Consider the following 12,283-nt stretch of genomic DNA (forward strand, 5'->3'; position numbering starts at 1 on the left):
AGCTGCTGCTGATGGACACACTCATTAAGTAACCCCTGGAATTGAAAAGCCACCTACACCCTCAACATGGCAGCACTGAAGCAGGAGGTGTGGAGAGTCAGTGGGTGCTGGTGAGGAAGACTTGTGGTGCAGCCCCACCTACTGGCTAATCAGCAGTAACACCACACACAAGAATATTGCGACAAAATCTATGGGGAAATACTGTATGTGTTCCTCTACAAAAACAAAGGATCCTCAAACACTCAAAATATGACACTTAATGCACCAGTTTTCTATAACTGCATTCATGGCATTTGAGAATTTAATGGAACATTTTAATCAGTTCAGTATTTTTTGGTCCCACTTCAATATATGCAAATTACATTAAAATATTTTTTTCCTCATAAGATGTTAGGTGAATTGGAGATGCTTTCCTCTAACACCATACTTTATGATACTGAATAAATGAATTAAGTATGTAAGTCAGTTCAGTAAATACCAAATTCAGTAAAGTTATTCACACTATTTAAAAGACATTTTACACAAATTTTATCCAACCATGTGCCAGTTTTGTGATGGAAGCAAAATCAAATAAACTTCCATCTATTCTCAGACTAACCAAATTTGAATTCATTTCAATCAAATATTTTAATCTATTCTTTTTTTTTCTTTTTACAGAAGAACTACCCTTACAGGGTCTCAACTAAAGAAATCACATATTTATTTTGGATATTTAGAGATCACTTTCACTCTTCTCTCACATACAAACTGTAGGGATGGTTGCCATGTCTCACAGTCAAGCTGAATGTATGACATCTTGATTTGTGTTGTGTGTGCTGAACTATTTTAATCTGACACTAAAAACCTTTGAATGACAACATCTTTACTAATGTGATAAGAGGCAACTTGAGTGACACTATTTAAAGGCTATCTGACGTAAGTTTGAATGGACAATAAGCCACAATAAAGTTGCAGCATTCATGTTGGTTTAAACTCGCATGAGGTGACATCACTTGAGGCAGTTTACATAGCTCACTCTGGTGCCACAAAAGGCGTGATATTTTTTATATATTATATTTTTATATTATTATATTTTTCATTTATGCAGCAGTACAAGACCTGTAAACAGAATTTAATGTGTGAAATTGGTGTCGATTCCCCTTAAGCAGCACAGAAATAGAAAATCAAGAGCTCCCAATATCAAATCTTTTGTTTAGTCCCTTAACTTGGCTCAGTGAAAATGGGCATTCGAGGACACAGCTTTTATATTTGACATCAACAACAGGCGCGATTGTGTATTTCCCTGCATGATCTAGAAAGGTAAAGTCAGCCCAGTCCTCTTTGCCTTGCAGCTTTCAGTGCCATGATATTATCAGCCCTGACAAAACATACTTTGTCAGACCTTATTTGCATTCAGCTTACCTTGTGTACTGTCAGTGGAATCAAAATTTGATCTGTCATGTTACTGTGTAATCAGTCTTGTTTGGTGCTGAGGAAGTGTTTTGTTAACTACAGAAATCAGTAAACACTGGTAAACTGGTATAGAAAACTGGTATAGAAAATCCTTGTCTTACCATTGTGGAAATGAGCTGAATTTGTTTGAAGAGACACCACATTGAGCCAATTAGAGGTTCAACCCTCGTGTGTAACTGAGCAGCGGGTAAAGAGAAAACCACAGCACAGTATTTTTGCTCTGTATGTGTGACTCTTGGTTTGTGCTGGCACCATGGAAACACACACACAGAACTTATTTCTGCTTAAAATAAAAACTTCATCTGTCACTTCTCTTCAAAATGTCTGTCTGAGCTTTTCTAAAAAATGTGTACAAAGGTATCACTCACATTCAATACGTGAAGAGGTGTTAAAGACCACCATGCCTCTCAATAACAGCACATAATGTAGCTTGTATCAGTTCTGTGAGTATTTTCTGTACATTGACATCTTCTATATGATGTCCTCTTTCAGTCTGTCATTGAATATTCTTCATTAATCCTTTTAATAATGTTCAGATAGCTGGTCCAAACACCATCTAAACACTAAATCCTGGCATGTTGCAAGGACATCTGTGATGTCATCCAAGACATACACAAGCCTGTTCAACCTCTCTCTCAGTTTGTTTAAGCAGGGTGAGAAACAAGCTACTTGTTTTAAAGGAATAGTTTGACATTTACAAGATATAAAATGGAAATCTTGGTCTTTGTTACCAGTGTTTGAAACAAAGAAAATGTTTACAACCTCTAATATATTTTAGAACTAACAGGTCCTATGTCAGTAAACTATATAGACCTTCCATAGTCCAAAGGTAATAAAAATCCCATGTTTTTCTATTAATAGAAAGAGCTAGATGGTAGATATTTTTGTAACCTTTGGACAGAGACATGCTAGTTAGCAGGCATATCTGTTTCCTGGTTGTAGTTTTATATTCAGCAAACAGTTGCAAGTGTGTTATTCTAATCTTCTTTAAGTCATTAAAGGAATTTATATATTTATGTCTGAATTTTATTGCCCTGCCAGATCATTTGTGCATCTTATCTGAGTTGGGAAACTAGTTGCTCATTTAGCAACATTTGTGAAGGATTCAACAACCTTAAGCATGTTCATCTTGAGCAAGTTTACCCACATGTGTAAAATCCTGTGTGATGCTTGTTACAACAGGTTATGTTTTATAATTTTCCAACAGGAGGATCCAAGGCCATCTCTTTTAATTATTTTTTAATTAGCTATGGTTATAGCTCCCCCATGGCTCTCAGCTGGTAAATTGACCACCACAGTTTACAGCTATATTTAGCACAGTGACTTTGTCAGCGCAATTATTTTTGCAAAGCCACCTCTTGGGAAGTGACTAAAGATGAGATTCATTGATGAGCCTCTGATAAGTCAGCAGCTGACCTCTCATGGGCTGATTCTTAGTAATGATCAGTTGAGTAAAGCTAAAAATAACAGACCAGTTCTGTCTCCAAGGGAAGGACTAAATAGCTCACATATTGTATGTGATGTTATCAGATTTCCTAATTCAAATGAATGAAATTGAATGCTCATCATCCTGAATGAATATCTTGTCCAAACCAGATACAGGCAGCTGGTTGTGTTTTTAGGGCTTTTCTAAATCCTTTGTGTGAATTATTCTTCTTTATGCGTTGCTATGGAAACAGAGCAGCTGTTTGGAGAACAGCTAATCCAGGCAACATCACATTTCAGGATGAGGTGTCATAAATAAACATATAGACAATTCACAGCGAGTCAAGATTAAATGAGGAGAGGACAACATTTTCATGACCTTAAACTGGCAGACACAGACATGTAGACATGTTTACTTTATACCAATACCCATCTTTTAATATTAACAGATGTGCATTCAGTGAGATGGGACTGAGTGAAACATTCAGTATTCTCAATGAGGAAACCTGCCTGCACCTGCAGCAGAAAAGAGGATATGTGACACACTGTGGGGAATGAACAGTCAAAGTCATTCCAAAAAATGTTTTTACTGAAAACAATACAACGGATAAATAACTACATCATCACACACCTTCAGTGATGTGTGAGTCTGAAAGTTTTAACTCTGTCGTGGTGTATTAAAACATCTATTTTACTGCAGCCCCGACATGATAAGTCAGGACGGGTATCCTCATTGCCTGTTTTAATCAGTCACACAACTGAAAAATGACCACCAGTTTTGTTTGTCAGTTATGATACTGATCTCATGTCTGTTAAACACAGACTCGGGGACAGCCTCAGTTATTACTGTATATGCAGCAGTGCTCCAGATGCCTCTGTGGATCACACACTCTGAGGACACTGACACTTTCTGCCTGATATTTTTGGCTTCACATATCACATGTCAGATGGAAAGCAGCTTTCACAGTGAGCTCCATACACGCTCATGAGTCCATTCCTTCACATATAAAAAGGTGCTTGGGTAGTAAATGGTGGAGTGCTTTCAGGCAAGATTTTTGCAGCTCCACTCTAATGAGGCTACTGCGGCACCTACACCCGCTCTGCTGTTGCTATGGAGAGCAAGTGCATAGTTGGTTTGAAAAGTAATTGACATCTTACAACCAAATGGTGTGCATGCTCTATAAGCAGTTTGTAGGCTACACTGCAAGCATATGGTTGAACGCTTCCTGTCTGAACTCAGGTGGTTTAACTGTAAAAAAAAAAAAAACAGACTTGATTTATGAAAATATCTTTGCTGCCTAACGGTGTTAGCTGATACTTCATAATAGGTTAGTTTTTTTTTTTTTTAAAGATACACATTGGTTTCATATTAATATAATGCCACACTTAACTTAAGGAAGCACTTTTAAGGACAACTTTTACACAAAATAGTAGTTCTATCCTGACTTCTAAAAAATGTAATGACATTTTGGAGAGGCACTTTTTATGATACTCATGATAATATTATATCTGTCTTCCTGTACCTCTATTATTTTTTAAAGTTTTTACCTGGTCTATGACTTTCCCTGCAAAACAAACTGAGACAAGCTACTGAAAACAAAAGCTTGAACCTTGAAATTTGCAAAAAAAAAAAAAAAAAAAAATATATATATATATATATATATATATAGATTAAAGGACTTTCAAATGTGTGGTGTCATTTTACACCTATATATTTGTACCAATTAAACAAAGAAGAAATAATATGGTAAATTAAGTAATTTAGAGGCACTGGCAGGAAAATTTTGTTACCTTTTGACTGAGCCAGGCTAACTGCTTCCTTCTTTCCAGTTTGTATGCTAATCTAAGCTAAGCAGCTGGCAAAAAAGACATAAAAGTGGTAAAAATGTAAAATAACCCAGACTCTTGGAAATGACATTCATATAGTTCTGTGGTTAGGTTTAGGAAACAAATACTTTGAACTGCGAACATTTTACTGATATGTTCAGTGTCAACATGCAGTCTTTCAAATATGTAAATTAACAACATAACCTCATTACATTAATAGAAAAGTGAATACATTATGATTCCTTGAAAATGTATTTACAGTTGTAAATTAGTTATAATATATAAACATAATTTCTAGAAGCAGGTTGTGTAAAAACAACAAGCTGTAGTTTTGTGGGGAGAAATGGTGCAGCACATAACTTCAACAAACTTCAACTTGTTTTTAGACTTTGGCTTAGCAACAAAAAAAGAGAATATTAATACTCCCCATCACTTAAACTGCTTCTTTAACAGACTAAAAATGTCTGAGGGTTACGCTCTGTTGGTGTGTGGGGGGAAAAAAACCCCATGCAAACTCTTCAAAGAAAGGGCAGGGTGTAAAAATGATCTTTTCCACTCTGCTGAGTCAAAGTGCCACTAGGACAAGAGTTTTCACTATTAATTCATGACTATACTCGTAGAAACAGACAGAATGGAACTGTGTCATACTCAAGCACAAATGACCAATTGAACTGTTTGATTAAGTCCTTTTTTTAAGTAATAACATTGCTGATTTGAGACATACTTTTCCCCTTAAAGTTGTAATGAAACAGTTAAAAGAGTTGATGCAGTCAAAGCAATGAAGTAATTGGCCATTCTAGTGTTTCCTCATGCTTTACATGGTTCATGATCTCATGTTTCTGGCCCAACAAACTGTACTGTACTTCTATAACTAATAGTAAATGGAGAATTTTCATCTTATCTAGTAAAGTACTTTGACAATATTTGAAAACTAAAACTGTAGATTTTATTTCATTAAAAAACACATTTTCACAAATGTAATTTAAAAAAAAAAAGAGGAAACAAAGGTTTGTGAACTATTTCCAATTACACATCTATTCTACTTCACTGTGAGGAATCTTGCACTTCATGACACAGAAACATTTTTAGAGCTGACACAACACTGGCCTGTCTATCACACACACTGAATCACATGACCACCCAAAGGTGTTACCTCTCCTTCGTGGTGTGATTTTAGAAACACAGGCTTCCATAAGGGGCCATCAGTGGTTTGTGGAAGCTTTTAAATGTGTATTTCCTTCATTCCGGAGGTAATGAAATTGGTTAACGTTGTGTTAAGAGATGTGTTATTGGAGATTTGGTTTGGGATTGCATGTGAACATCTTTTTAGGACCTAGTTTTTCAACACATTCTGCTGTCAGTCTGATACAAGCATTATTGCATTAATGCACCAACAAGACTCAACAGTAACAGATAAATTATGTGATTTTGTTTCCCATTGCAACACAGACCATATGCTTCAGTCTTTTGACAGACATGGGTGTCCAACTGAAAGGACTGAGGTAATATTCGCAGCAATGATCCTCATTTCATTATGATCCACAGTATGACGCACTCTTCCTCTCTCTGTCACACGGTGACTCACACTCAAACCTGAATAATACTAAAAAAAGGCTGCTTTGCAGGGATATGTGTTAAAATAGTAAGGTTTACAGAGTAGCGCCATTTTCACTGCGGTGCAGTACAGCCTGCCCATGAGTCCAGAGGTCCTCTGTTTCACCTGTGGGTGTGTTGCCGCCTTCCACAGGTCATAGATATCCTCCACGTGACCATGAGAGGTCATCATCTGGTCATAGATACAAGGGTGGTAAGGCGCTTTGCCCTCCCCTGAGAAATAGACGTGCTCTTGTGGGGTCACACCAATGGCGTTAGCGCAGATGCCCATGAACACATCATCTATGTAAATAGAGGCGTTCAGGGTCAGTGTAGCTTGATAGACTTTGTCCGCTACATCGCCGGAGACAACATACCCAGCTCCAGCCGTGTAGTCAGGATACGCCAACCACTGGTACATCTCAAAGGGCACGTAGTACTTGCTGTCTTTGCTGCGGATGGGTGGCGCCCCTCTGTGCACTCGACCAATCCAGAAGTCTGTGACGCCCCTGCTGCTCATGTCCTGCAGGTAACTCACCAGGTTGGGCATGTGGACGAAGATGTCGTCGTCAGCGGTCATGAGGAAGCGGGCGTGTGCGCAGCGGCTGTGCATCCAGTGGAACTGCAGGATGAGCTTCAGGGTCAGGTTGTGGAAGGAGTCTAAGAAGTCTTGTTGGATCAAATCACCGTGGAGACTGTCCTCGTGGACGAGTTGTTCCTGGAAGCCGATTCCACTCCTCTTACTCCATGAGGGCTCCTCCTTCTTGGTCTGAGGCACTCCTAAGGCAAACACCACCTTAACTGTCACTCCCAGGGTGTTTTGGATGTAGGTCTCATTACCCCAGGTCGATCTGATGGCATTCCGTCTCTCAATGTTCTCTGGGGACGTTTTGACAAAGAGGAGGAGGAGGACGTCCTTTCCGGCACACTTATCTGGGTGGTCCAGCAGATATTGAAAGTTGCTGAAGCTTCTTGCCTGCTCGCGTGGGATGGTGAGGCTCTTGTTGATGTAGATGAAGCGGTTGACTAGGTAGCGGTAGGAGTAGGATTTGACGTGGCTGACGACGCTGTTGTCCAGTTGCTCCCAGCAAACCATCACCACTGACAACACCAGGCAGGTGGTCATCAGCTGCATGCACTGGCATCTTCGTATTCGGCGGAATTTCAAAAACATCCTGGAATCTTGTCACCCCGTGGCGGTGGTCCCTGTCTGGTTGGTGACGGTGGCGAAGCAGCTGGTTGCGTCAGTGTGTGCGTAGGAGACAAAAAGGCTGAGGATGTGGAGGTTGAGAGTGTTGTTCCAGTGCCTCAGAGCAGCACGTGGTGGGTCTTCCATCCTAGGCCTTCCACATTCAGAAAGAGGTGCAGGCAGCGGTGGGAGTCACTGGATCTGTTAGGAAACATCCTCCATTGCAGGCAGAGTAACTCACAAAGTCACAGTCGCCCAGGAGATGGCAATTCATCTTTCACCCATTAAGCTGTCGTCTGAAAGATCTGAGAAGGGAGAACATGATTTAAAGGGTGGCAGAGTTCAACAAATGCTTTTTTTGAACACACAATTGAAACCACTGCTTTTTTTTTCTTTCAACAGCAGGAAGTGGAAATGGAAACATACCACATTTTCACAATGTCTGTTTGACCAATATCTTCCCTATTAGGAAGCGAAGTCTGACAGATGTTGGAGTTTTTCTCCTCTGTCATGTTAGGTTATGATTTAACAAGCACGTGTTCGTTTCGTAATTTGTTGTGACGTGCAGCATTTATTTATGGTCATAAATAGATCATCTGCTGTCAACTTAGCTATTAATCACCTCAGGATGTCACTGACAAACATAGACAATTTATTCATTAAATTAAACAAGTTTCTCACTGTAAACTAGGACCACACTTGTACCGTATTTCTCAGAAAGAGAAAACACGCGCTCAGATCATTTTAACTGTGTTTTTTCAGTAGACACACAACATAAACTACGTTGAACAGAAGCTTTTGTTGTGGTTAGATCTGACCTTTGCATTTGGCTGCACCAGTGTTTCTGTGGAAAGAGTAGTAACATTAGCTGAAAAGCCAAACGTTACTGGGTAGGTCGGGGGTTGGGGTGGGGTTGTGGGGGCAACTGAATGCAAAAGCCTACACAGCAAATGTTGCAATACAAGCTCGTCCATAATGGAGGGGTTTAAGGCACAGGTCCACAGAAATCGCTGAGAGTCATGGAAAGCACTCGGACACAATGGGCACCGTCAGAATAGCTCTGCAGCACAAAGCGGTACAAGAATAGCCCGCTTCCGCCCGGGCCTGGGCTAAAACCAAGGGGGGATCATGATGGGCCCGGGGCCTGGGACTCCCACCGCACCCCGAGAGCTTTTTAAACATCGCTGGATGGCCTGTGCCTAATGGGGTCACTGGCTCATAAATGGTTTTCTTTTCTCTCCGCCTGATAATGAGAAGCTCTGCCTCACCTCTGCCTCACCTCTGGCTCACATCTGCCATCTCCTCTTACACAGAAAAAAATAGTCACATAAATCCATTTGTCCACACCCCATTTTACAGCTTGTCATAAAACATATGTCAACAATAAATGCTTGTTCCTATGAGCTATAGGACATGGATTGATGAGGTTTTACTGGGAAACACAGAGATAAGCTCACATACCAACTACACTGTGACCGACACGTTTTGTTATGCGCATGCTTTGATATATCTGCTTCTTCCCCAACACAATGTTGTGTTAACAGCATTGAAAAACTAAATTTTTTTTAAATGTTCCAACAGAAAACATTCTAAATGGTTTTAATAGGGTCTGTTTCTGAGCTAGAAAGTACTCACAATGAAAACTGTCCACAAGTAGTAACAAAGACATTGATTCTAGAAAAACAAGTTCCTAGACTTTTTTTTTCTTTTCTTTTTTCTTCTTTCTTTCTTGTTTTTTTTTTTTTTTTTTACATTTCTCTGAAAATTCTTGGAGCAGCAAAAGTTCCATTCACCTCTACTGTGTTGGAGCAGAGGTAGAAATCTTAAATAAAACCAGCAGCATAGACAGATACAACTACAGTTCAATGAGATACTTTTTTGCAATGTAGATGAGATGTCTAGGTCTAGGTGTTCAGCCACATAATATACCTTCTTTTGCCTCTTATATACATGTAATCATTCTTAAATCATTCTGGCTTCTAGAATAGTAGAACATCTAACTAAATGTATTTTCTATGATTTATCACATGTTCCACCTTATAGAAAACCAGTGCATATGATAAGAATGAAAACATAGAGTTCTGGGAGGAATTGCTAACTTCCTGAAATGTGAAACACATTCACTTTCAGGGAATCTGTATGAGACTGGACTGTCTTGTTTGCTCTGTAAGAAAACCACAAAAGATCCGAAATACAACTGTGTGAATATGACGTCCACAGAGACTGGGCTCTTGTTACAGGGGAACGGTGTCATCTTCCAACAATGTGACTGCCTGTACGGCCTCAGGTTTTTTTTTTTTTGTTGTTGTTGTTTTTTAAACAATTTCCTTTGATAATTGTTTTTCTATTGTGCTTCTGTGTTCTATTAATGGCTGCAATTCACACTGGTTGCTTCTATTTGCTTAGAGTTAATTGTATTTAGATTATTTACTGAAGGTGTTGTCAGTACATGCCATATAAACAGGTTTTGCTGCTGTCATTCTTTTTCAAGTGTTATCCTACACTCTACAACACCAAGATCCTGTACCAGAGCATAAATACAAGCGTTAATCCTCACTCTTCCGTCTAAGCTGCATCTAAAACAAGTGCTGTGAACGTGAACCACCCCACTAACATATTTCCAAAGTCACCATTTTTATAAATAGATTTGAAATATACAGACAGGGGTTTCAAGGGAGGGAAGAGCACACCACAACTCAACCGATCACTCCAACACTTACCGGCTAATTGAAATATCTTGGTGTGAATCCAGCACAGTGGCAGCAACAGTCTCCTTTCCTCCCTGAGTCTTCTTTTCCCCTCCACAGATCCTCTCTTCTGCTTTAAGTATACTTTTCCTTCAGATGACAGGACGTGAAGTGCTCGTCAAACGCTAGTATCAGTCCAGTTTAACAGTCAGACTCCCGCTGAGGAGGAGGAGTGTGTGTGTGTGTGCGTGTGTGCGTGTGTGAGAATACTTGTGAAGGTGTGAGAGAATGTGTTTTTGTTTGATCCTTTCTCTGCTGCCAGTGTGTAGACTCCAAGTTGCTTGCACATGAGCCAGTTGCCTTGGTTCCTCTCACTCCCCTCCCTCTCTTCCTCCCTCACTCCCTCCTCCTCTCAGTGTGGGGGTGGTCTACACTCCATACTGTAAAACATCACACCGGCACTGTAAAACATCATACAGGAATTAAGTCAACCAATCTCTTCTCATTAACTTAATGTAAATATGTAAGTTTTGTAAATTGTGAATCCAACAAGTTTAAATTATCAGACGATTTTATAACTCATAAACTCATCATGAGTTGTTCTAACCGAAGTTTTTTAACGTGAAATAATGAGTTGGATGAATGAACCATTCAGTCAACTCTTAAATTATGTTTTTAAAGGTCCTTTATGTAAGTTATTGCTATCACTACACAGCCAACTTTAGCATTAGTAGTAGTTTATTTGTTAGCCTAGAAGAAATGTTGTGAGTTCAGCATCAGTCTTAATTCCTTTACCTTTGCTAAAAGCTGTCCCCAGCAACAATCTTTTCTCTCTACAGACGTTAGCATGCTAACCTGCTAGCACCTTGTAATACCAGTTACTTTAAAGAAACAAAGGTAACATTTTAGCAGATTTCCCAGCATGCATTGTTAGAGAGTTATAACTCTTCAGAGACTCACAGTGTTAACCACAATGAAGGTAGTATTGAATTCAGTCATGACCCCTACACACTTAGAACTTCACAAAGTCATTGGGAGCAGCCAGCCATGTTGTGTTTGTACTGACTCTGGTACAAAATGGCCTCAACAGCTGGAGCTGTACATTCTTCACATCAAATAAAGAACTGAATTCTTTAAACTGAGAAAATGTCAAAGGAAAGCAAATCTGTCTGTGTAACTAAACTATAGATGTAACTTAATATTCTAACTTTAACTTCATATTTTAACTGAGCTTATTTTCTCAAGTTTCAAAAAAATCATCTGTTTTTTCTTCATGTTGAACTCTCTAACCTAAGTTCAATTAACTCACATTTTTAAGATAGCAGGGGAACTAACTCTGAGTGATACACGAACAATAGAATGACAGAAGAACATTACACTATCTTTGTCTGACCTGAAACAGTTCCTGATCTGTCAGGAACTGTTTCAGATTCAGGTTCAGATTATCTAGGAAATGATTCATATGTCTCTTGCTACTGTTTTTTTTAAAAGTCTTTCTGACCTTTATGTGTGGGATTTTGATATCAGCATTTGAATATGCTGAATATCTTTGCCACAGAAGCACAGATATTAAAATCTTCCCCTGTTTCACTACTTTGAATGTTTTGTTTTGTGGTGGAACACCCTCTGAAACTGTCAGAGAATGGATACCTCTATGTCAACTACCGGGAAGTTCCAAACTCATCTCTTCACCATGGGCGGCACGGTGGTATAGTGATTAGCACCATCGCCGTTCGAGCCCTGGTTCGAGCCCCGGTTCGAGCCTGGGTTTGCATGTTCTCCCTGCATTCTCTCCTGTGAATATGGTTGTTTGTCTGTATATGTGTTGTATATGTGTATGTATGCTGGTGATGACAGCTGGGATAGGCCCGTGACGGCCCCCTTCCGTTAAGGCCCCCTTAATGGATAAGCGGTATAGATAATGGATGGATGGATCTCTTCACTGTTAAATTAAGCATCAGTGCTGTTCTCTCCTCTCAGACTGCTTGTTGTATCAGCATGAAGGGGCTACCCCACTAGGACAATACAACAGCCATGATCAGATTATTGTAAAACACCAGTCTAAAGAGATGTGTGTTTACACTGTTCACAGCATAGGTTGATTACCTAT

At 39.5% G+C, this 12,283-nt stretch overlaps 1 protein-coding gene across 1 annotated transcript; it reads right to left on the reverse strand.

Annotated features, from left to right (window-relative positions):
• Positions 1-3,288: 3,288 nt before the first annotated feature.
• On the reverse strand, positions 3,289-10,572 carry b3gnt5b (UDP-GlcNAc:betaGal beta-1,3-N-acetylglucosaminyltransferase 5b). Its single transcript, XM_018677228.2, has 2 exons — positions 10,207-10,572; positions 3,289-7,791 (listed from the first exon to the last, which is right to left on the reverse strand). Exon 2 carries the CDS (start codon positions 7,469-7,471, stop codon positions 6,308-6,310), a length of 1,164 nt encoding a protein of 387 aa, XP_018532744.1. The 5' UTR covers positions 7,472-7,791; positions 10,207-10,572; the 3' UTR covers positions 3,289-6,307.
• Between the last annotated feature and the right edge of the window lie 1,711 nt (positions 10,573-12,283).

The sequence above is a fragment of the Lates calcarifer genome, linkage group LG4, assembly GCF_001640805.2.
Source record: "Lates calcarifer isolate ASB-BC8 linkage group LG4, TLL_Latcal_v3, whole genome shotgun sequence".
Taxonomy (NCBI): domain Eukaryota; kingdom Metazoa; phylum Chordata; class Actinopteri; family Centropomidae; genus Lates; species Lates calcarifer.